At 45.0% G+C, this 26,811-nt stretch overlaps 1 protein-coding gene across 7 annotated transcripts in view; it reads right to left on the reverse strand.

Annotated features, from left to right (window-relative positions):
• The window catches only part of Slc4a4 (solute carrier family 4 member 4), a 450,971-nt gene that overhangs the window by 280,346 nt on the left and 143,814 nt on the right, over positions 1-26,811 (reverse strand). For 5 of the 7 annotated variants that reach the window (XM_087584435.1, XM_087584437.1, XM_087584438.1 and 2 more), the window contains one exon: positions 8,662-8,735. In XM_087584435.1, coding sequence (XP_087440561.1) covers positions 8,662-8,735 — 74 coding nt within the window. Of the gene's footprint in view, positions 1-8,661; positions 8,736-9,094; positions 9,263-26,811 lie in introns of those variants that run through there. The other 2 variants (XM_087584433.1, XM_087584434.1) reach the window with 1 other exon arrangement.

The raw sequence follows: 26,811 nt of genomic DNA on the forward strand, positions 1-26,811 counted from the left end.
TTCAATAACTAGGTAATAGCTGGGGAGGTGGCTCAGTGGTAGAAGTGCTTGCTGTGTAAGTGTGGGGACTTAAGCTCAGATCCACAGCACTCAAGGAAAATTCAGGCACTTTGGGCAGGAGGGACAGAGACAAATATCTACAGAGCACCCAGGCCAGCTAGCTAGTCTAGCCAAACAGTGACTCCATATTAAGGGAAAGACCCTGTCTCAAAAAAATAATAATAATACTATAGAGGAGCTAGAGAGGTGGCTCAGTGGTTAAGAGCACGGACTGGTCTTCCAGAGGTCCTGAGTTCAATTCCCAGCAACCACATGGTGGCTCACAACCATCGGAAATGGGATCCGATGCCCTCTTCTGGTGTGTCTGAAGACAACTACGGTGTACTTACATACATAAAATAAATAAATCCTAACCTCACACTCTATCCTACACACATATGCATACATATATATATATATATAATGTGTATATATACATGAGTATGTCCAGACCAATACATCATACAATAAATAAATAAATGCAATGAATGATCTAGGTCTCACCGACTTCAGGCCACTATCTGTCTGGTTTCATGATTTGGCATACTAACCTACTTTCTGCTTCTTCAATTTGCCTATCTCTTCAACTCTACAGTCGTGCCTGCCCAGGATTCCCCTCTCATCCTTCCTCTAGCCAACCCCTTCCCATCCTTTAGGTCTCAGAATTATCCCACGAGATATATTCCCTGGGTTCTCATATGAACTCACCCACATATACAGTACACTCTCCTAAAGATTATATCAATAAAATTGTGCTCTCAAATCATGTTTTCACATTGAAAGGTACAGATGTTATACATGCAACCTGGTCTTGTCATTTTGGTAGGATGAAAGAGTGGAAGCATCGCCCTTCAATCACAACTCAGAAGGGACGGCTAATATGGGTATCAATCAACTAACCTATTGTAATCTAGCTGTCAGTATTTCGACTCCAGTCTGGGGGTGTTCTGCAGTCATAGCAACCACTGGCGAGATCATGCTGAACAGAAAGATAAATTTCACACCAGGATTACATCTGCAGGTGGTAATACCTTAAAATTATAAGGTTCATCTCCAAGATTTCAGATGTCATTACTTATATTTTTAGCAAACCCAAGGGACAGGGTTATAAATGGTATTTCTTTATATATAAAAGAAAAGAGTCCACAGAAGGCCAGGATGAAACTCCGTGGTAGCTTCCAAGCATGAGTGGGTACCATAAAAAGGTACAAGGTACCATAAAAACAGATAAGCAACAGGAAAAAAAAAGAACTCATAGAAGTTGCAAATGAAGTAATTCCCAATAGTTTACTATGAATAGCAAAGTATTTTGGGGTATTAACCAAGAATCTGTGAAGCATTGCTGGTAGGAGGAGGAAATCAGCCACTAGCTAGCTGTAGTGATGTTTGCCTGTGTCACCTAGAAAGGCAGTGCAGAGCCAGGAATAGAAACTGGTCCAGAGACTCCTGGTAGACCACCACATCCTCCAAGCCACAAGTAAAACCCTGAACAATCAGCTACTGATTGAATTTGCCAAACACCCATATCTATTGGATTCAATTAAACCCTTCAACTGGACACCAAAGACACCACCCTGATTTTGCAGTACTAATAGAAATTCTTAGTGAAATTTCAATAGTCAGTGGATGACTTCAACAACCTATAAATACATAATTGTTATCCTCTGCAAGAGGTTTATTGGCTGATATTACCAAAATTTAACCCTGACTTCTATTTCCAGACATTTCAGCTCAGTTTAAAAAAAAAATACTGTGCATTCAACCTTGAAAATATTCAGTAAAATAATATCTCATGGAGTTCTTTCAAAATCAGCGGAGTCTAAAGGTGAGCCCAATGAATATCTTAGGACAGCTGTCGTCTCATCCCAACCCTGTGAAAGGTAAAAGCCATTACCAGACTTAAAAGTCTTCTCGCTATTCAGAGAGGGGAATTATTTAAGTCACCTGTACAGCTGACTCAGTGGTGTCACACCACCCTCACCCCCTTTGCCTCTCATTCTACCTGGCAATCAGTAGTGTCGGGATGCACTGTGCAGAACCTCCCGTGAACCCTCGTGACAGCAGCCTCCCGCCTCAATCCTTCTGGAATTAGCCAAAGGGTAAAGTAAAACAGAAACAATGCCTTTGCAGCCGGAAGCTCGCCAGGCGACAAAGGGAGCTCTGCCCATCTTTATTCCAGTCTTACTCGGTTCATACTCACTAGACCCCACTTCCGATCACCCCAAAATTAAAAGAACAGAGAAGTAGTTAGCTCAGGCTAGAATGCATAGCACCTCTACGCTGTGGCATAATCTCACTTAATTGCCACCTAAATTACATAATAGCCCATAGGACACAAAATTACCCTAGTCTACGCTGAGGGGGATGATTTGTGAGTGTCCATATTCTACACTCACATGTAGCACTCATGTATCCTCCTCACTGCCAGAACACGACACACTAGAACACTTCTATTTTCCGGGGAAAACACTGCAGGCTTTTATTGACAGTGGGCAAGCATTAGCCCCAGTAAGTAAATAATTTAATATGATTCTTCCTAGAAAATGAGACAATTTAATAAACTAAGGGCAAGGTATATCAGCAGTCTAAGCACGGACTTATATCCAGAGCTTAAGAGGGAAACAGAAAGAGCCCAGAGAGAAATAAATGCTAGTCCTTGGGGAAATTTCTCTTGGTCATTCTGTCTTGACCTCGCCAATAGAGAAAGCACTGGGGGGAACCACCTAGGGGGGCAGAGGCTGAGTGTTGTGCGGGAGGAACTGAGAAAGCAAAAGAACACTGCAGCCAATTAAGATCTTCAGGTGCAAGACCTCACCACCCTGTCCACACTCAATCTTACCTAGGACTCTTAGAAAGATGATCATCCATGTGCGTGCGTGCGTGGGGGGGGGCAGGCGGGGGGGATATGCAGGTATCCATATACCACAGCACACATTTGAAGGTTGGATGACATCAAACATCACTTCCCATCTTCTCCCTTGCTTGGGACTGGGTCTCTTTTCTGTTTGCCACTAAGCCAGGATAGCTATGAGTTTCATAAGATACCCATGCCACCACTTCCCAATTCACAGACACTCATCACCCCAGTCAGGGTTTCTGAAGAGTCAGACCCAGGCCCTCACACTTTGACAAGTTCTTCACCCTCTGCCTCTCCCAAATCTGAAAGCATTCCTATTCTTCTCAGTGCCAGGTACGGTACATTGATGACATCATTTTGGATAATTATCAGGAGTTATATTTTAAATGGCATCTTTCCCTGTTTCCATATTTTGGAGGGAAAAAAAAACAAATTCTCCAATCTAAGTGGCTTCCTTTACTGATGCACGATTCCGTAGCAGGATTCAGTTGGGGAGTTTTATTTATCCAGTCTTGTTGGATCAGTTTATCGAACTCTACTGGAACAGCACGTGAATAAAACAACTGGTGGATACTCCCAATGTAAATATAAAACATCTCACTAACCAACCAGATAAAAAGCTTCGTCTAAGACAAAATTGTCCCCAGAGTGTCATTTCAGAATGTCTGAATCCTTGCAAAACACAGAGTACCAAGTTCAACTTGTTGAGGCTTTATTGCCATAAAAGAAGGTCAACAGTTAGAGCAGGAAATGGCTTCAAGGGGGTTTTAGTCTGTAACATATTACCAGAGAATTCTCAACGGAGGAAAACTCTGGGAAGGTGTAGTGCCTGTTTCCTGTTTCAAAAACCCATGAAACCTTATCAGATTTCAGGACAGAATCTAGGGATAAAGATGTCCCTCCTGTAACAGCAAGAGGTGCCCAGCAGTCATGGCGATAGGAGCTGTAGACTTTAGGACCTCTGAGGAGTGAGTAGCTAAGACCAAAGGGAAAAGAAGAGAGGAATTTGGAAACAACTATACCATCCCATCTGCTGAGGGGAGGGGAAGGCCAAGCTGCTAGTCAAGAAGGAACTGCTAAAACCCTTTTAAAATTTTCCAATATGGGGATGCATTGTTTCGGTTAAGAAGGCTTTTCCTTGGGCAGTCTTTGCCCAAGAGTTCCCTCCGCACTCAGTTTCTGAGCCGTTGAGTGGACAGCACAGTGCAACCGGACACTTGGGTCCAGAGCTCAGAATAGCCCCAGCCCTGACCTGGCCCCTCCCTTCCCATCTGATAGGTTTTCATTCCCCCCCCACCCCTTTCCCTGCAATTACCGTTCTGACTACTGTAATTATTAACAAATGTCTCCCAGGCCAGGCCCCGCCCTTTTTCTTTAGAACACTACCTTCCTCCAATACATTTGAACAGAGCATCACAATATCCTCTGCTGAAAACCAGCTTAGGTCATCATGATTTCATGTCTGTAAAATGTTAAGGTCCTGAATTCCAAGAAGCCAAAGGCCCCCATTTCGTCATCTCAGTCTCTGTTTTCAAAACAGAGAACAGAACAATAAGACGGATTTAGAGAGAGGAGGTTAATGGCTACTTTTTTTTTTCTTTTCTTATCACTCCATACATATAAGCAATATAAAACTAAAAATGGATCCTGGTAAAATCAAACAGGAGACAAAGGACAAATTAGAGACCAGATCCTACCACTTGGCTTTAAGGACTAAGAACTAAACACTAACAAGAAGTGTAAGTAGAGACATGAGAGTTATATAATTTTGCATGTGCTTCATCTAGTTCACATGTATGAACTCAACACAATTAAACTAATGCACGACTTTTGTTTTAACAAATATTTTTGGTGATCGGGCACTCGGTCCCAAATACTGCCCTACACTTCCAAAATGCATTTCTCTGAAAAACCCTCGTGATAAATTCCAGAGTTTGAAACAGTACACTCTTTCTTGATGACAACAGGGGATAGTGGAATTTCTAGGATTATTCTTGCCTTTAACAAGTAGGAAGGCACATCCTGTGGGACTCAGCTTTAAAATGGAGGGAAAATACCAGACTATATCCTTACGGCTTTGAAAGGGCACGGAGCAAGCCCCAGAAGCAGACATTTCAGACCACATTGTCCTGCTGTTATTCATGTTTCCTGAGTTGCTAGTTGGACTCAGAGTTAAGGAGAGGCCCCTCCTCATGAAGTGAGAGCTGCCAAGGCCGCCAGGGAGTTACCTAGCCCGGCCAAGCCAAGGCCTTATCTCAAAGGATAAGGTGGAGTTTGCTCTCTTTCCCCTATTGCAAAATATGAGAATATTAAGTAATCTGTTTATATCACACAGATCCAAAATCCAAGCTGACTTTTTTTTTTTTGAGACAGGGTCTTCAGGCTGCCCTTGAACTCCTGATCCTCCTGCCTCAGCTTCCCAAGCACTGGGTATACAGATACACACCATTCTGCCCATCTCCAAGCTGACTTTTTTTTTTTTAATCTATATAATTTCCTCCCATCTTGAGGGGAAAAAAGCTATCTCGAGCTTGGCTCAACCAACAAAATCTGGCACTTCCCCCGTCTATGCTCGAAAGCAAACCCAAGTAGCTGCTGTGTTGTTCTGTCAAGAGCACCAACTTATCATCCACTGACCAGTTCTAGAGAGTGGGGCTCAAGAATAAGTGAGGCTTTTCCTTTCAGAGCAGACATCCGTGTCCGAACCACAGAATTCTTTCTCCAAGCGGATACACTTGGCGCTGAATGTGAACTGCAAAGCCACACACACAGCATAAGGTGACCTGGGAAAGAACGGCCCTGAAAGCTTCCATCGGTTTTTCCAGATCAAAATTGGCTCTTGGGTTTTCTTTTCAGAATTGCTGATTCCGAGCCATTAACACATGAGGGAAAGTTTATGAAAACACGGTTTAAGTCTTCAAATACATGCGGCATAGTTAAGTTCATTATTTAAACAGAAGATGACTGTGCTCCTGACTCACCCTGTTCTCTGGGAGGTTTGCAGCTGATGGTTGAGGCTTTTAGGAGGTGGGTTAAGTGCTATGCCGCCCACTAAGAGTAAAGTTGAACGAGGTGAACTGGGGGCATGGTCTGAAATCTCTGCTTCTCCAGCCCCACAGCACTTCTACTGAAGAAGTCAGGTGTGAACCAGGAGCTCTTCCGGCCTCAGTGAACTCAATCCAGGCCGCCCCCTTCCTCGCAGGGATTCTAGGAAACATTTCCCCTGTATGAACATGTCAGACCAACTACAGCTCCTGGCCTCAGTTTCCGAAACTTACGGAAATTACTAAAAAGCGAAGTTTTTAGTTTACTTTTGCAAGGTGTGTTATAATTTGCTCGAATCGTGGTCATCTTAGGAGGAAAATAAACTTCTGGGGTCAGAGGACACATAACTGAGAATTTACAGGAAGGTGCTAGGCTCATTGTCCTTTGAACTCGCAATCCTTAAGCCGCAGAATTAACTTCTGCCTAAGCGTGCCAAAAACTTGACTATTCAGGAAGCCACACGTTGTTCCCCACCAGTAATGCCCTTTTTTATGAAGTTACAAATAGGAGATACACCCATAACCTGGAGAAACACATCATCCCCACTTGAAACTCCATCTCCGCCGGGCGTCATAACGACAACCATCCGTTTCCTCATCCATCACAGGACCCACAGATGTGCCATCAGACCTTGGTACCCGCACTCCCAGAGCTCATAGTACATTCCAGTCCTGCCAACTCTCTCTGATGAAGCCAGCTGAAAGAGGGGAGGGCTCAGTAGAAAGGTATTGAAGGAGAAAGAACTCCCAACTTGACTACTGCAGGAGGGTCTCCATGTTGGAAGTCGACACCAAACCCACCATAAGCAACTCTCATCCGAAAAGTCCTCAACAAGAGACGACATGACATGCCTCGGCCTAAAGGGGATCAGATCAGGCACCAGCCAGAAACACGAATGGGCAACTCTGACGTGGTGTCTATGAGAATGGGAAAGTGCGAGCCTCACTGCCACTAAACCAACATGTTTCTGGCACGAAACAGGCACTTCATAATTCCATAACCTCTGGTTGCTTTTTTTTTTTTTTTTTTTTGCTCCTCTCCCAAAGAAAGCTGGCTACAGAGTCATGCACTATTTATATAATGATTTATTCTATGATCAATAGATTAATTTTCTGCTTGAAAATCAAGGGAAATAATTCAGGAAATACGGTTCTCTGCCAAAGCTTTAAGAACCTGAGTACAGTTACCCACTGCAGTTCTGTGCTGTTGATCCAAAGCACCTTCAGGAGTCTAGACTTACATCTCCTGAGAACTCAGCCAGGGCCCTGTTCTCAAGGAGAATGTGTGCACAGCATGCATTCCCACCCCCCGAGGACTTTTTTTTTTTCACCCGAATTGTTCTAAAACCATAGAGTCTTCACCCAAACCTGCGTTTTTTTCTTTGGCTCTAACTCGGTGAATTTATCTCCTCCCTTACAGTCAGGGGCAGTAACAGTGAGACTGCAATGAAGTTCCAGCAGTGAAGAAAAGTTTTACTCTTTCACCTTCTCCAACTTGACATTTTCCCCCCATAGCCACGTTGTTGTAACAACTGCAAGGAACCCATAAAACTATACGAGAGAAAATTCTGTAGTTTCCATTTTTCTAAGAGACTTAGGCATCGAATTCTTGTTAGTCTGTCTCAAGGCTTAAGTGTGGGAAGCCAGGGGGTGGGGCAGAGGGGGCACCAACCATCCACATACAGGGCAGAAGAAACTCACTAAGAAAACAGCATAACCACCGTCCTGGGGTTGTTCCTGGAAGCACAAAACCCTCAACCTGGTGCTACATCTGCTTGGAGAATTACTCCAGAACATACACTATCCACTCTCCTCTTCCCAACCCCAGTGTCCTCTGCACCAAGGTTTTAGGAGGCAAGAAATGCTAACCACAAGGACCAGTCACTCCACAGCGTCCAAAACACAGAGCTGCCTCTCAAGTAACACCCACAGGAGGAGCTGATCACATCGTTTTTCTGTGGGTCCCATTTGATGCTATCTATAACCCTCATATAAATACCAATAATAGAACGTGTTTGTGGTGCCCTCGCATTGTTACCTCAGTAAATACAGATGAAACCCTGCCTTCTCGCTACCAACCAAGCAGTAAGCACTCCCCCTAACGTTATCGATAAGTCAGGAGATTAGCGGAGGGCATGCATGCTCAAGTATGTCAGCACCAGATAAAATGGAACTCTTCTCCAGTTCTAACAGGCACTGGAAAGAAACATTAGCAAAAGAGGTTCTGAGGAGTTCTCAGATCGAAAAGGCTCGCCTGAGTTTTCTTAACTAAGGCTCGTCCATGACAACCGTTCTCAACCCTCAGCTTAGACCCGTTTTCCCCCACAACAATGATTATCTTTCTCTCCCCCAGCAACATCTGCTTCTCTCCCCTGCAAGCTACAAAAAAAAAAAAAAAACAGTGGAAGGTGCTAACAGTCGTGTTTCTATAGATCTGGCGGTCATCCATTTCCCATGGAGATGCTAAGCTAGCTCCAGGACCTGTTTACAATAACACCTTTTAAAAAAATGTAACAGGTAAGACCCTGCTGATTTCAATTCTCAGGGTCCGATGAAGTTCCTAAAATTATGTCCTGTATTGAAGCAAAATGTAGAGATTCGGGAAACTCCACAAGCAGGACTTGGCGTTTAACTTTCCAAAATAGAAGGTGCGTGAACCATAGGAATGCCCTACAGAGACACGGATACAGACACACGCTTTCCCAGACCCAGAGGGCTCACCTTCTACTTCTTCTTCGTCACACACATGTTTAAGGAAGGAAGCCCCTCTGTCCAGGACAGCTTCATCCTCCATCCTATAGTAATAGAAAAGAAAAAAAGAATGCTCAGACTTCTCCTGAAGTGAGCCACTTGAAGCAGCCCAGCTTCTGGGCAGGTTAACTTGCAAGCTGTTGTTCATGTCTGCAGCAGGGCAGAGTCCCTCTCCTCTTCCTTTGGTGGCTGTCACTCCTTCACGCCGCTCTTCTCGTCTGGTGCTGGAGAACGTGCTGGCCCCACATAGCTTCAGTTCTAACCTTGAGAGGGTATCCACATGGATAAAGAACAGAAAATAACCCCAATCTTGTAGGCTGGAGGTAGAAGGGGGATTCTCCCTCTGGGGAGTTGCAGAAGGGAGAAACAGAGTTGAAAGCAAAAGAGAAGAAAAAAAAAATACCAAGAGAGGAGGTTCGGTGTGTCTGGAGTGCTCGTGGCAGTCGTTTGTGGAAATACAGTTTCAGTGCTTAGCTCTTTAAACACCCACTGCACAAAATGTATACCCTCATACGAGCGCATGCACACCCACCCACACACAGAGCGACAGGGAGTTAGGCTAATGCACAGTGGGAGCCTAGCTTGCAGCCAGCCTCTTAACAGCAGCCCAGAATTCTGTGTTGAGTGGCGAGCGTTGAGTCACATGTTGGCCTTACGGAAATCTGACATCTGAGGATTATCCCCGCACCAAGTTCAGCAGTAGACACCTATACATGCCACCCTGTCCATTCATCCCCACGCTCTTGTCACGCATCTCTCTGTGTGTGCTGTCTGCCGCGCACGCGAGCGCTGTTAACTCTTTTCTGAGGGGCATGAAGTTCTTCATTTTGTAACCACGTTCTGCTGTCCTCCTGTCTCCTTACATAATAGGATCTACTCTGCAATTTCATAAGCTAAATAAGACCTCAGAGTCTATCCAAGGAACAGCAGCTTTTTTTTTTTTTTTTTTTTTGCAGCCTCCCGGTGCCAAACATGTTTCTAGTTTACAGAATGAGTGGGGCTTTATTCCCTTACTCTGCGGCTCCTTCTCATTGCATTAACTTCCATATACAGAATCCCATGAACTCTATTTATAGTGGAAACAGAAAGAAATCCTGGACTGCTCGAATGCTGCTTGCGTAGCGCGGGTCTTGTAACAAAGAACTTTCCCTGAGGACAGCTGCTCCATGTCATCCGTGGACGAGGTCCTGCCAGAGACCCACACGCTCACTCTGTATTCTAGGCATCCAGCTAAGTGCTCAAGCACTGGATATGGTGGAGTTCGATTTCCCTGTCGTCTGTGTGACTTGTTCTGATGCTTTAAATATTTGCTGCAATCCAGGCGAGGGGTACACTTGAACTCCATTTTCCCTTCCTATTTTAGGACTATTTCTCTCTTACCAAGCAAGTGCCTTTGCATAAAAGATCAGAAGCAAAAACAAAAGAATCCAATTGACCACTTAATAGTTACGCCACCTGGAACAAAGAATGTAACTTTTCTGAGTTGCGGGAATTTTTTTTTCCTTGTATAAAATTAGAATAGTTGTATCTAGCTCGTGGCTTTGACACAATAATACCAATTCTGCATTGATTACTTTGAGATTTGAATGAAGGGTCGAACTTAGCACATATTGCTTTAATAAATACTTCATGGGACAGTGAGGCATCTTAGCAGGTAAAGGTTCTTGCCTCCAAGTCTGATGGCCTGGGTCTGATCCCTGGAACCCACATGGTAGAAGGAAAACTGACTGCACACTCGTGCACATTTATTCCCATGTGCACAAGTGTGCAAACACACACACACACACACAGAGGAGGAGGGAAGGGGAGGGGAGAAAGAGTGAACACACACACACATACAGAGAGAGAGAGAGAGAGAGAGAGAGAGAGAGAGAGAGAGAAATAATAGCATTCTACAGCATAATTTGTAACAAAATGAGTTGAAACAAAATGAGTTTCTTTTTCTTTCTTTGTCATTGAGAAACTTGTTGTAGGTCTACCGCCAGGCCACACCATGCTGCCCTATCTTGTCTGGACTCAGAAACTAAGCAGAATTGGGCCTGGGTAGTAGTAGGTGGATAAGAAGAAGCTCATTCCTTTTGGACACTTACGAGTGCCTTCTTTTGGACACATGAAACTGGACATAAAGGCTCAATACTGGCTCGTCCTCATGTATGCCAGAATACTTTCCTTCTTTGCACTTGAACTAAATGTATAAAATAAGGTATGGGGCAGCCAGCAGGATTACGGTGGGAAAGGACTACCTTAAAGGCTAAGAACCCAAGCCTGAGCTGTAGACTCTCAGGACAATTAAATAATATAGCCGTTAGTCATGGATTCAGCAAATGTTTAATTACCCGTGCTAGATTCCTGCTATTCTTCAGAGGGAGGGGAACAAATCTACAAATGAGACAAAGTGTTCCTTAAAAAAAGAAAAACTAACAACCCAACAAGGAACAGAGGGACAAGGTAATCTCAGAGGGCGCTGGGGGCTTTGCAGGTAGTTAAACAGCGCAAGAGGCCGTCCAGCACAAAGTGATGCAGTGACGCTTATGAGGAAGTGACGTTGACGTGTGAAAATGGACAAGAGCCAAGAAAACAAGCGCCAAGGCCCTCGGATAGGAAAAGTTAACACCGTCCAGGAAGTGGAGAGGGAGCAGGGTCATGCAAGCCAGGGGAAGGAGTCAGAGCGAAGGCATCTGGAAGCTTCTGAAGAGCATTAAGAGGGAAACCAGCATGAACTGTTTTCCCTTTTCAAAGGGTCACTCTACCTGCAAAATGGGAAAGCAGATGGTTAGGGCGCAAGAGAGACTGATAAATACCACAAGAAACAAGGGGACTGCGTAAAACCCAGGGTGCTGAGAAGCCATGGAGACTTCATTTTGGACACTTTTTAAGGTTGAGATGTGCATCCTGAAGGAAAAGAAAAGTTGCTGATGCAATCAGAACTGCCCGAGTCGGGAACCAGAGACTAAGAGCTGTTGCTAAATGTGGCCAGATCCATGCATCAAACTGGTGCTCAAGTTATTACCAGATGCAAGCATGCAGACACGAGGAGTTGGTTCCAGGAGCAGACCTGTGACTACCCGCTGCAATACACCAACGTCCTCAAGTCAGGCCGTGAGGCCAGTGTAAACTGACATGGGTGACATAGAAGTCAGAGAGAGCAGAGAAGCCCACCTGAAAACTGAGAAGGATGGAGGTAAGGAAGCCAAAGTTGGATTTGCCAATATGGAGGATGGAAGTGTCTATTACAGAAGCACTTGAAACAGGCCACACTCAGTGCTGGGGGAGAGAGGACCAGAGAGGGTGTTCGTCTGTGCCTTTTTCTGTCTCTTACCCTCCTCCAGCGAGGAGGAGAGTAAATATTAACTGAGTACCTACTGTGCATCTTGCATATTTCCAGGCACCAGGGATACACAGTCACATCTACCTTCTCAAAGACGTCCCTGAAGGTCAGGGAGCAATTCAGAGTGCAAGGAGCCATTGGCTACCCAGTATTTGTACACGAAGATAAGGAGGACATTGCAAGAAGAACATTTTCTTAAACTCCTCAGAAGCACAACAAAATCCCAGAGCACTGCACGTTCCCTGACTTTTTTTTCCTCCCTCTGGAAAATAGAACTAACCCCAGGTCAGTCAGCATGCTGAGTCCAACACAACTAACCGTAGACGCCATTTTGGACCCTCTTATCCATTGTGCGAGCCTTAAAGCATCCTGTCATCTCTTGATATATTTTCTAAAGAAAACATTCAAGCTAGAAGTTGAAGCTTTTTTCCAAAAGCATACGCCCGCCGCACGTAAAAAGCAAAAGGAAAGCCAGAAAACCAAGAGGCGATTGGAAGAGAAGGTAGAAAGGTCAGTGCCCAAGCCCTCCGGCCAAGTTAAGAAAACAATCCAGCCCCACCGTCTGAGCAACGGAGTGGGGGTCATGCTTGGTGCATTCCTTGGCTCTTTGGTGCATATTTCAAATTCCCGTCAAGACTATACATAGCAAGTCATCAGAACTTCACTCTCTCTGATGGCTCATACAGAGTGCCTGCAAACGGGCCTCTTCTCTGCCGAAAAGGAGCAAGTGAAACAGCAAAAATGCACAGCCTGACATGACGCCGTTCCTCTTCCTCAAGAGCAAGGTCACCCTGCTGCCCTTGGCCTCCTACACAGACCAGAGAGGCATTCCCTCTTCTTTACATGACAAATATCAGTTATTCGGCCTTACATTCTCCAAGCAGTTGCTGGCTATTATTAGTAAGACAGAGATACCATGTAAGTGGCTGACCTAACCGTTTTCCCTTCTATAAATCGGTAGGAAGAAATTAACTCATCCAGTCCCCAAGTCTGTCCTTTAAAATGTCCTTTGCACGTGCCCTGCAGTTGCTGAAAACAGAGAAGGATACTTCCGTACAGCCTCGGCTGTTGTTCATATCGCCAGCATGAGGTAAAACTCAGAATGGATTTGGAAGCTCCTTACCAGCATCAGGGTCGAGGGAGGGGAAGCTTCCCAGCAGTTAGGGTAAACTCCACTTTGGGTCAATGGTGCCTTCCTACACCTGGCCTCTGATTGGAGAAGTTACACTCCTTCTAAACAAGTTCAGACCCATGGTGGGGGGTTCCTAACTCTCTCTTATTCTGAGATAGCAAAATTATTTAGCTAGAACACATGTCAAATCGTTTGCCAAATGGGCAGGCTCTCACCAGCCGGTCCTAATCACAGAGCGGGCCTGCAAGGGTGACTTAAGTCAGGCACGAGAAACATTTGTGCGAAACTGTCAGCCACTGGGCCCGAAGCACCCATCCACATTCCAACCCTCTGAGATCCCCACCCCCCTGAGCCCATGCCAACTGCCAACGTGCTCACCGACTAGTACTCACAGCGCAAGCAGCTGCCACTCAGCCAGCCAGCAAGTGGCAGGCCGCCAGCGCACAAGTTTCAAGAACACCAGCCTGCTAGTCACAGTGCTGCTAAAGGTTGAAGGTCTCCGGGGATGCTAGCCTTTAGATTCGCCTCACTTGCCCTCCTGCCTCCTTCTACCATGCCTCCCTGTCGCGCGCCTCCCACGGTAGCAGTTCACTCGTCTCTATGGTAACAGCATCTGGTTTCAGAGTTAGAACTCCATGCAGCACAGTTCTCTCTTAGCCTGGGGCTTTTGCCAAGAGGTATGCTAGCAAAAAAGGCTGCTGCATGAGTGGGAGCCACCTGTTTCCCTGTCACCCCGGGATGGCATCTATTGTGTGGAGAGCACGCTTCAAGCTCAGAATGTTCTCCATGGTAGAGAGAAGCCGTGCTAGAGCTGGTAGCCAGAGTCCAGAACCAGCCCATCACCCCAACAGCCAGGGTTGTCGGGGGGACTTCTGAGTGCTTCCCGAGGAGGCACCAGGGAGAAGAAATGACTCCTGCTGTCAACATGTCCAAACTAGAGTTTGACATCACTGGTTCAATCTGGGCGCGTGGCTTCCGTTTTATTAGTTAACCTTGTATTTAAACATTCTATTCTGACCTCGACAGCTTGGTCTGTTTATGACATCCGATGAACCCATCACCTCTCATTCTATAAAACCTTTTCTGTACACAGCAAATGCTAAACAATTCTGCACTCACATGCCCTGAGGCACAGATATGTATAGAGCGTGGAAAAATACCAAGGGTGAAGATTTTTATATCAGCCATGACTGCTGTGATAATTATGTATACGGCATGGCTGGGGAATTTTACTTACAGTCTAAAGGTATCGCAAAGCTCAAACCTCAAAATTAGGCTCTCCCTGCCCTTTGGTTGGCCTTCAGTCAGAGAAAAGATAGAACGTAGCACATCACAAGTTTCTACTCCACACTGCACAAAAGGCCATAACAATCGGTCTAGTAGAACTACCCCTTCCCACACGAATTCCTCCACTTTTCCGGTCCTCATCACCTCTAAGAGGTGGAGAATCGCTCTTATTATAAGCTTTCTGCAAACACGATGTTTTCTTTTGAGGGTTTTTTTTTAACCAACAGCATTTTATCAGCGCTTTTGTTACTTTGCAAAATGTGCTGCCTGTATTTGCAACATGCACCTAAAGAACAACACACAGCTGTCAGAGTCATAGGTGCCAGAGCTATCTCAGCTCTGCAAAGTGCACTGCCATCTTTTGGCAACATGTGTTCACTACAGCCGACTGCAAGAGGAGGACGAAGGAAAGTTTGTAACCATTCCCTTCCAAAGTTCACAGAGGTCCCTGAGGGCCTTGTGTCCCCACAGGAAGTGAGAGAGAACAACGTGGTCATTGGCTTAACCATGCACAGGGCTGGGGCTCTGGATAGATACATTAAGAAGAGAAAGAGAGAGATCAGCACAGCAAAACTGACAAGCATGGTTAATCACAGCCTCGTTTCCCACAGATCAACAGGCCACAATTAGAGTAAGCCTCCCTCCCAATTCAGAAGTTCCCTAATCAGCCTGGTCATTGACACAGGCCGAGGGCCAGGGAAACGTGGCCTCACATGAAATCAGATAATCAGGCTAAAGAAAAAGTAAAAGTGCAACCCAGAGCAGGACCATGCTACACATAAATTATTATAAGCTCTCTGTAATATACTCTAGATGTATAAACTGCCTTAAAAGTTCCTTTGTACTCTTAGACACTTATCCCAGAGAAATGAAAACTTACATTCACATAAAGACCTGTCCATGAGTGTTTGTGGTAGCTTTATTCATAATGGCTAAAAACTAGAGCTGGCCCAAGTGCCTTTCTATAGGCAAATGGCTATGGTTAAAAAACGATAGTTCATCGTATCATGGAATAGAGCGTCGCGATAAGCGAGGATGAGCCACTGATTCGAATGCTAAGACAACGTGTCCATAGGAGGTTATGCTAAGACAAAGAACCAGCGTCAGAGACCACATGGTGTATAATTCATTTATATGACATTTCTGAAACGACAATTTTCACATATAAAAGAGGCCGCTTTGAAGTTCCCTGGGGTTAGAGATGGGAAATGTTGGTGGGTACAGACGGGCAGTACCTCAATGGATGTGGTACCGGCTTAACTCTCTCTCCATCTTAGCATCCACGGTGATAAGAGCACGGACCTCCACAGGCAATAAAACCATGTAGAATGGAGACAGAGAGGGGAGAAGACAAATAAGACTGGGCAGATCTGAAGAGTTCTGGGAACTTCGGAAGTGGAAATACAGGTTATGCTATAGTTTTCTAAAATGCTAACCAGTGCGGGGCAAAACTGGCCAAGTGTAGGGTTGTCCTCCAAAAGTAATTTCTCTATTATTTCTCAGACATGCCTTCGAAGCCACAACTGACTCAAAATTTCAACTAAAAAGGGTTCACTTATCATCCTGGAAATATGATTTTACTTGGTGGTTAAGGACAGACAGAATGGGGCAAAACTGAGTGTAACCTCTTTGGTAACTGTGTCTTTGGGACACTGAAGTAACTGACTTCAGCATCTCTTTCCAATAAGCCTAAAACAGTTCACGCTGCTTTAGGTATTTAAATAAGTCCCTAGAATAACCAAACCCAGATAATCTTACTGCATCTACATCAGATTTGTAGGGACCAGTAAGACACTAAGACCTGAATAATACTTAAACCAAAGGCTAGAATTCGGTCCCATGAGAAACTCAGTGAGTCTCGGTCCCATGAGAAAATTAGTAGGAGTCTGAATTGGTTCCTACGTGTGCCTTTGAACTTTCCCCTTGAATCTTCCCCATATTGAGGCCTCCCAAGCCCTGTGCCCAGGTTGCTGTCTGAGCTCTGACAGGCTGGAACAGGCTGTGTAACAAAAGGCAAGGCCTGAAGTGGCAAGAGGTACAGATGGGCTCGGGGATTAGAAAGCCACTGGGCTCCAAAGGGAGAGTCCTCTGCAAGGACATGACATGCTAACAGTGAGATTAGCGGGAAGAGCACGCCATGCTAACCAGAGACTGACAACCTGGTGCTGAGGACATCCCCCTGACTCTGTTTACACTCATGTTTAATGTTTAATGGGCTTCCTGGGTCTCCCACAACAACTTCATGCTGCCTTAAGCACCTGCTCTTTAAATGTCTTCTGAGGAGTTTTCCTGTCAGGCAGAAGAAGACAGAGGCTTCCCTCTAAACTCTTGATTTTCAACTGTCTCTCCTTGAGGAGTTTGGTGTGAGAATAGAAAGGTCCTAAGACAGGAGTCGGGCAAGATGACACAGCTAGTATTGCTCCACTCCACAAGAGAAGTCAGGGCCAAGCACAGTGGTAGGCACATCCCTCTATTGTCCCGTCTTCCTCCTCAGTGGCCGTTCTCCCCAAGTCAGCAGCCAAGGAAAGAAGAGTGGGGGAAGGAAGCTACGCCATATAATGATGGGAAAATAGTCAGGCACAGCTGCGAACCCATCATGTAAAGAAGGCATCTTCCAGTCAAGGGAGCTCTCTCCAATGCTAGTCTTAAAGCAAGAGTGGATGCCTAGCTTCCCATCTACCCTTGCCAGTAGTTTCCAGTTTGTGCCACTGGCTTCTAGAGCACTCCCTTCCAACCCACTCATTTATAAAATAATTTAGCATCTACCTCTTTTGAAATATTCATTCATTGGCTCTTCTTTATAAGAACCTTCTATGTTGACTATAAGCTACTCAACCCAGAAGAGGAGGCTCAACAGACACACACGCACGCACACACACACACACACACACACAGAGAGAGAGAGAGAGAGAGAGAGAGAGAGAGAGACCTTAGCTCCTGCCTTCCCTAGCTTACATGGTATGTGCTTCTCTAATTAGCACATCAGGTAGCCAGAAGCCACATAAGAAGTCCACATGAGGCTCAGACCTGCAACTGGACAAGTTAAAATCCCATAATGTGTACAAACAAACCTATGAAGAAGCTACCTGACAGTTACTTGCAAACAGGACTGAGACCTGAGATGTCAAAGTAAAGCTCTAGACTTGGTCAGTGATAAGTTGTCTGTAATAGGTAGTCCACGGGCAGCACCAATGAGCAAATGCCACAAGTGCCTCACATTGACATTCATATTAATCTATGATTCTATATACATTTACTTTAGATTCATGTATATGAAGCTCAGATTAGATTCAAGATGGCAGATGGGTAGGGACTCAAAAGTAGGGATATTTTTGTTTTCAGGACACCAGGTTGGGAGTCAGCCACATGGCACCTGATCTGGTATAACCTCTGCCCTGGTCACCTCTGACACACAGAACTGACATCAGCAAAAGTGCTTCCCCTCCCCCTTTCTCACCAATATTACAGCCATACAGTTCACATCTTCCATCCCCAACTGGGGAAAAAGTGCCAATAACGTGGCTGCCGACATTTGGTTAAGCTCTTAATACGTTCCAGGCAATGTGTTAAGAGTTATCCATGCATTATTTCAATCTGGATGCTGTCACAGTTTGTCTGACTGACTTATACAGTGCTGATGGAGTGGATATTAAGAACATTCAACCTGTTCGATATTTTAACCAGCTGAATATTAAATGTTAGCATAGGAAATAACGGGTTCCACTATGACATGGTCATACACATAGATGCCTATCCTTTTCTCTTATTCCTTCTCCCAAGATTGGATTTCCCTATAAAATAAGGACAGCAGGAACTGAGTAAGGAAGAATGACTCTTGGCTCTCAGAGGTTCTCTACCATTTAATGCATGTGGCACAGTGTACCATTCATTCACTTCTGAAAGGCTCTCCTTTCCTCCATACCTTATTTCTGGTTAGTTCTTTGCCAATTTCCCACAGGTGTTGATAATACTCACTCCCACCTCCCCCAACCCTTCCCAAATCCACTCCCTTCCCCACCACTCACCAGTTTGTCTTTTTCTTTTTTCCATCAATGCCAGTGTGGGCTGCCCAGATACTCTTGGATGTGTGGCCTTCTACTGGAGTACGCTCGACTAATCAGAGACAAAACTCTTAGGAAAACAAGCTGACCCTCCCTCTCTCTCAGCATCTGACAATGGCCAATAGCTCCTTGGCTAGGGGTAAAACGCTATGCCCGATCTCCTCTCAGTGCCGGCATGTGGTCTGACTTAGGCTTCTATGGGTCTTGTGAATGCCTGCACACCCACTGTGAGTTATGTGTACAGCTGCCCTACTGTCCACAGAAGACACTGTTCACCCAATCCTCAATCCCTGAGTCTCTGGAGGGGTGGTGAGGTATATTTGTTCAGTTTAGGTCTGAACATCCCTTCAATCTCTTATTCTCTGCACCTTGGCCAGTTCTGCATCTCTGTGTTATTTAGCATCTGCTGCAAATAGAAGCTTCTCTGATGAGAGATTCCGTCATTTATAGGTCTAGTCTAGTCATGGAGTTGCTTTAATAGTACATCTGTTTAGCGGAGTAGCTCTGATACGTCCTCACCTGAGCTCTTCTCGTTATCTCCTAGTTGAAGTCATGTCGTAAGCACTCGCTACCCACCCAGGTCTGTGACAAGCACTATACAAAGTGCAGCATTACTATCAAACTCGATCTTTATAGAAGCCCAATTTTTATAGGCCCGTATTATTTTCTGCACTCTTTAGTGCATATTTACACCAAGCTTATCTCTATACAGCATGTAGTATACTTTGAGTGTACCCATCCCTTCTTAGAACCTTTCTTCATCCTCTTCTCTCTTCCCCTTTCCCCTCCACATCTCTACTAATCCCCCTCCTGCCTTCTTGTCCATTCCCCACGCCCAGTTCCACACACACGTAGAAGTGTGAGATTCTGACAGGCTTCGCTTGATAAGATTTTATAGTGGTTGGCTTGGGAAATAATAACAAGGACTGAGATTGTATCAAATTAAAATCGTCTACACCTCATGAAGTGGCACACGCCTGCAAACCCAGCATCCATTTCTGAGGCTAAAAGAACAAGACCTCGAATTTGAAGGAACTTAGCGATATCCTGTGATAGCAAAACCCAAATAAAAAATTAAGTGGCTAAGAGGCTTCTGCAGGTCAAAAAGAACAAGGAGAGTGCCAAGCTCGGCAGTCTAGGCAGCCTAGAGCATGGGAGAAAACCTATGCCAACTATTGATTCCACATGGAATTCATAGCCAACATATATTTAAAAAGTGAACACTAAAAAAAAGGAAAAGAAAAGAAAAAACAAATAATCCAATCGACAAATAAACAAATGAACTGAACAGATACTTTTCAAATGCAGTACAAATGACTAAGAAATACATGAAAACATTTCGGTATCATTGGCCATTAGGGAAATCAAAATCAAAAATACAAAATCAAAAATAAATCAAAAGTCAAAAATACAAAATCAAAAATACACCCTGTCTCACTCCAGTCAAAATGGCAATTCTCGAGAAAACAAATTAAAAATGCTGGCAAAGATGGAGAACTTTGGTCACTACTCTGAAGAAGCAGAAGGACACTGCAGGGTCCCACCCAACAGCAGTGAGGTCCCCAAGCTCACAGTCTCCTCTGCTCTCTGTAGTCCTGCCGTTGTATGAATGTTTTCATTATGGTGCTGCCTGGACCTACTCAGACCTTCTGGGGGCTCAGTCTTTTAGACTAGAAACTAAACACGAATATCTGAGCCAGCCTCCTTCCACACCGTGCCAGAAGCCAGACCACACCACTCTCAGCCGTAACGGACTCTGGCCCCTGACTGTCAGCTCGGGGACATTGTGGGGCTGCTAAGTGGGAGTGGGTGGCTCTCTGACTCTTGTGCCTGCTCCTGGGAGTCTTTTCCTCCTGTTGGGTTGCCGTGTGCAACTTTGATATGAGGGCGTTTGCCTTGTCTTATTGTATCTTGTTCTGTCATGTTTGGTTGTTGTCTCTTGGAGGCCTGCTCTTTTCTGAGAGAAAATGAAGGGGGGGCGGATGTGGGGAAGAGGGGAGGGGGAGTAAAGGGGGAGGGGAGGGGAGGATAGGTGGGGGAGGAGAAGGGAATGGGAGAAGTGGGAGGAATGGTGAGGAACTGTGGTCAGGATGTGTTGTGTAAGAAGTAATCTATTTTTTAAGAAAGAGAAAGGAGGGCTGGAGAGATGGCTCAGTGGTTAAGAGCACTGACTGCTCTTCCAGGGGTCCTGAGTTCAAATCCCAGCAACCACATGGTGGCTCACAACCATCTGTAATGAGATCTGATGCCCTCTTCTGGTGTGTCTGAAGACAGCTACAGTGTACTCATATGCATAAAATAAATAAATCTTTAAAAAAAAAAGAAAGAGAAAGGAAGAAAGAAAGAAAGAAAGAAAGAAAGAAAGAAAGAAAGAATTTATTTATTTAGTTATTTATTTATTTTAGTGCCGAATTCAGCATCCTTACCTGGACTCCAACAGGGTGAAGGTACCTGCCACAAGGGGAGATCTATATTAAACAGCCAGTATTAAACAGCACTGTTAGTGAAGTCTGTCTCATTTCTCTGCAGCTGAAGACTCAGGGGGATGTCCCTGCACCTCACCTGCCTGAATTTGTCTCAGCAATTCAATGCTTAGTGTCCAAAGAAGCAAATGCCAACAATTAGCACTAAGACATCATGGGAATGCGGGGTGAGGGGGTTGTTCTGTCAGTATTGCCGCCTGCCATTGAAATCTAGACCTCAAATAGCAACGGAATCTTTCAAGTTGTGAGTTTTCGAGATTAGTTTTAAGAGAGCAGAGGGCATATGGAAATTACAGATTCCACTGTTAAACCTCAGTGGATTGGAAGTGGGGGTTCCCGGGACTGGCCTCCCTGTGTACTGGAATAAAGATTTGCTCGGCTTAGGTGGATACAAGAGTGACCCTTGCAATAGGAAAAGCTCCTGCCACCCAAAACTCTGCCAGAAAATAAAGGACACCTAGGAGACACAGCGGCCCAATGCGACGAGTGAGCTGAGGTCCTACTGTGCACAATTCAACTTCTCTGTAAGAGACTGAAGACCATCTGGAAAGTTCACTGGAACTGTTGTTGGTTTTATTAGATGTGAGAGTAGGGCTGGAGGTCTCTTTTCTGTTTCTCCCCCATTTATGATATTCTGTACACTGTGTGTACATGCGTGTGCCTGCGTGCATCAACACATACCTGTACTCTAGCAATCCATGTGTACATGTGACGAGGCCAGTGGGATCTCAGATGCTTTCCTCCATAGCTCCCTTCTTTTATTCCCGTATGTAAGATCTCTTATTGAATCTGAAACTTGCTGTTTGGCTAATCTGGCTGGTGAGTGAGCACCCAAAACCTGCCTGTCTCTACTCTCTAACGTCAGGGTTTTACACACACACACACACACACACACACACACACACACACACACACCACACACCACAGAGCCATGCCTGGCTCTAATGTTCTTATTTCTTACACCTGTGTGTAGAAATATTAATTGGTGAAATGTTGCAAAGTAGGACTTGGTTTAACAATATCCCAAGGAAGAAAACCATATGAGAAGTAAGGGGCTGAGACCAGACTGGCCACATGTGGAATCCAATGGGTAAATTGTGGGCATGACTAAACCCAGGAGTGGGGATACACAGATGGCCAGGGGGAGGGCTGGGGATGCTATACTGCTCTCTCTCCCTTCATTCAAGTTTGAAATATTCCAAACTAAAACATTTTTTTAAAGAAACCCACTTTAATATGTGTGGTAAGCATATGTGTGTACTCATGTTTGCATATGTGAATGTGGTATATGTCAGTGCCTGGATGTAAGAGGGCCCAAGATTGATATCAAGAATTCTTTTCCATTGCTTGTCCACCTTACTCAGCAAGGCAGGCTATCTCAATCAAACCCAGAGCTTGCCGATATGGTTAGTCTTGCTAGCAAGTTTGTTGTGGGGAATCCTGTCTCTACCTCCTGAGGCCTGGATTACAGGAGCCCCCAAGGATTATTTATCTGTGAATTCTGGGGATCTGAACTCTCATCCTTACATTTGACAGACAAGTGCTGAACCACTAAGCAATCTCCCAAGCCATAATCTTGAAATTTTAAAAATTACCCTCCTTCTTCTCCTTGATGGCCAATCCATCACAGAATAATACATGAAGATAAATCACAACAAATGTGCTTACATGGGTCAAAGATGAATCTGACCGCTAAGAATTAAAAACTGTAGAACCTACACCCATAACCCTAATTTTGCACATAATAAGAGAAAGGGGATGTTACAGTCTCGGTGTCTTCACTCATGGCCTTTTTCTCTCGAGCCTCACAGCCGGGCTCTCATCTATGAATACTGGATTGGCTTTGGCATACTTACTGCTTTCCAGCTGATGCAAAACAAAATGAAGTCTAGAAGGGCTGGCCAGGTAGCTCAGTGGTTAAAGTCACTTGCAGCCAAGCCCGATCACCGGAGCTGGAGCCCCAGGACTTACATGGCAGAAGAAGAGACCAGACTCCTGCAAGTTATCCTCTGACCTACACACACACACACACACACACACACACACACACACACACACTAAGGTACATACATGTGCATATACACATTCATATACACAAAAACTAAGTAAACAAATGTATGTATTGAAAAATCTTAAACACACTTTGAACATAATTCTTTAAAAAGAAAGTCTAGGAGGACGCTCCTTCTCAGCAATCAGCACCTATATTTTATCTCCCCCACTTGGATTAAATTACCTGTCAGGTTCCACAAGATAGCTCAGTGGGTGGAGGCACTTGCTACACAAGTCTGACGACTTGAGTTCAGTCACTAAAACGCATGGACAGGTGGATCAAGAGAACTGATTCCTGAAAGTTGTCCTCGGACCACCACACAATGTCATGCCAGCTACATGCCAGCACATGGATGCGTACACACACACACACATACACACGCAACACACACACACGCACGCACGCACCCACACAAGCACAATGTGACAGAGTGTGCAAATATTTGCAGTACCAAACACTGAGGCAGAAGTAAACCAAGCATTGCTCACCAGACTAAGCTGCAAACCAGTATTCAATCCACTGCAAATGTCCCTCTAAACTTCAGCGGACAAGCAAAAGTACAAAAGACCGAAGAGCGGCCCGGTCAGGGTTCGGAGCTTAGCCTCCGATAGTCAGAACCGGCTACGCAAGTCCACGGTGGCTCTGGCAGAGATGAAGACAGTACTCTCCGGACACCACAGTCCCTTCCTGTCAAGCCCAGGAAACTGATTTTTCCTGGAGGAATGTTATTATAAGTCCTGGGGAGGCTCCAAAGTCAACGCATGAAATCGTACTTATTGCAATGTGGCCAAACTGTAGTAACAATAATAAAAACAATAAACTAAACACTTTAAATGAATTACTTAACCCTCGCTACCAGGCCATGAGGCCAGTACGATTATAGCCTCATTCTACACACTGAAAATTTAAGGACGGGAGCCACTGTCAAAGTCGCACAGCTGCTAAATGGTGAGTGCCTAATGCTGCCAAGATTACTAATAAAAGTACGCTGCTGATACAATTATTGTTGGGAGGGAGAATCAAGTGAGATAGACTCCTGTAGGTTTGTATGAAACTAGAGAGTGACCTGAGAGTCACTCCAGCATTGCTTCCAATGGGGAAATACACTTTGAGTGTCAAAAGACTAACAGGTACATACTGACGGCACTCCAAAACTAAGTTGGGAACAGAATTTACTGGGTCAGAACGAATCCCAAGTAACGGGACCTCCTGAATAAAACCCAGCGTTGCCTCTAATAAACACTCCAAAAACAAAATTAACCGTAATCCACGGAGGAAAATCCACTCAAAGAAGGAAGCTTATACACAGTCTGTCCAAGGTGATCTTCTGCACTAGCTTCTTTTTAATCTCAAATACCATTATCTGGGTTAATACTGTGATCGAAAACCCAGAGTAAAAATCTCCCCGGGCTCCTCAGGGTTGTGACTTTGTCTCTCTGGGGCGTTGGGACGCACCGTGACCCATAACCAAGTTGAATCCAATTCACAGGCTACGACAACGGAAACTGTTTCTTCATGATAGTATCGGAGGAAAACGCCCTTTGCCAAGAATCGTCGTCTCAGAAGCAGTTAAGATTACTTCCTCTCCAATCTCCATTTATTTGAACTTTCACACTCCTCCCAGCTTCCTTCCTACCTGCTGGCAGCTGGCAAAGAGCAAGAGCCCGGGGTCTCTGGAGACAAGTCTGACTTCTGTCTTCCAGCCTGCATGCACAGTGCCCGACAGCCCCGGCTAGGATCTCTGAAGGCCCGTCACACCCAAGGGAGTGTACTGCCCATTTCTCCCAAGACCTGCAGAATCTTTTCGGTTTAGAGTGATCTTTGAGAGGCCAGCATATAATAAGCACGCACTCCCAAAGCTATATAAACGTCGTTCTCTTAGTAGCCAAATTAATTACTGCTTCATTACACTATTGATCTGCTGTGTTTTGGTGTAAGGGCTGACATCGCATCCATTAGTAGAAGTCTCCTGTTATTCTGTCTCAGTAAGAATCAAGCCACTGAAGAAAGAAATTGTCACGTCTGGGAAACCTAAAATGTCATTTCTCTGTCCAATTCTGGTCCTCCACCCCTCCCCCACCCCTCCCCCACCTCTCCCCGCACCGCCTTGTCCTACCAATATCTTTGTCCTACCTTTTTTTTTCTTTTAATTTCTTTTTAAAAGTAGTAAAGGATATTTACAAAATGAATGTAACAATTCATTGCCTCTCTGGGTCTGAAAAAAAATGAGCTTAATATATCGCTCACATCTTTGGGTAGGGGAGAAGCCATGAGTTGATATGCAAAAAGCAGAGTAAAAGGGAGGTTCGTGGCATGGAGCCATAGAAAACAGTAGTAGGTGTAGCACTAGTGTGCGGCAAAATCTTTCACTTGTCCCAGACAGACCCAAGTTCACGAAGGTCACGTTGCTAAGCTAGAAGCAAGGAGACTAAAACCCAGCCCGCTGTCCAGCTCAAACACTCATGCCAGGCTGCCTGCACTACAGAGAAAGAGGGAAATAACTGTACAGTTTTTCCAATGTTGTCTCCCAAGAACTGAAGGAGTACGGGGCAAGAGAAGCTCCTTTTACATATTCTGTACCAAGTGGGGCACAAGCAAAGAAACCATGAAGCACTTCCCTCTTGTTAGAGCAGAGGTCGGATCTCTCAACACACTGATAACACTCAGAGGGCTGACTGGGGACTACGATGTGGCTGAGGACTGGCCACAACCCAGCAGGGTATTTTTGAAAGGTGGTCACCCTGGGAGACATGCTGCTTGTATAATGTTTGTGACTGGGGAAACAAAAAACCTGGAAATGATCCCACATGCCAAGTTTTTTTACCATCAGAATTTAAAAATTTAAAGATAAACAACAGAAATGGGTGTAAGGAAAGGAGGAGGGAGGTATCCCAGGGTCCTCATGAATTTATCTTCAGCAATAACTAATTCTCTGAAACTCACGATTGCCTAAGGTAAAAGTGAAAAGTCGGGTAGATGAGAAACAACATTTGTTCCTATGTGGTAAAAACATTTGACACTAAACGTAGTCAGAGAACTGTAGGGACATTGATGCCTGTGCACACTGGGCTTCAGTTTGCTGGTCCATTTGGGTGGCTCTCTCATCATCTTGACAATGACCCTGTAGCATTTCTGTTCCTACTTCACCCAGGAGAGAATCCAGTCCCGGGGCCAGACATGAATGGCCAGAGGATACAGGGTCTGATAGGAAAGAAGGAAACTCACAATCAGATCTTACTCTAAAACCCATGAGGTATGAGCCAGCCATCCCAGGGCCTGGCCCATGGCTCACTAGCTGCTGCTGTCCGCAGAGAGGAACTGGGGAAGAACTGGGAAAAGAAGCACAAGGTGGAGTGTCTACGATCAGCCGCAGAGATGCTGTGGTCAAGCATCAGGTCCTCAGGCACCAGATCTGTGGAGCTGACACTAGTGAGCCTGAGAGCAGCGATAATTAGGTTAAATGGGTGTTATTACAACAAAGAGGTGTTTTTGAAAGCATCGCCACCTGGACCTCAGACAGCACGAAAGTTCCTAGTAATCCTGAAGCAGCCAGAACTAAATTGATGAACTCAGGAGGAAACAAAAAGACAGAAGAAGCCATAGGCCCATCTGTGATGACTTAGTGCATCCAGTTCAATCACTGAGACAGCGTGCACAGTGACTTCCAGACTTCTGTGACAACAAGGACACTAACAATTCCACATCGTCTGTGTATTTTCCAGCATGTGCAACAGCTATGAAAGCAAGTATATTGAGTCTAGGTCAGGGGTCACACG

Source organism: Rattus norvegicus, chromosome 14, assembly GCF_021556685.1.
Source record: "Rattus norvegicus strain SHRSP/BbbUtx chromosome 14, alternate assembly SHRSP_T2T, whole genome shotgun sequence".
NCBI lineage: Eukaryota > Metazoa > Chordata > Mammalia > Rodentia > Muridae > Rattus > Rattus norvegicus.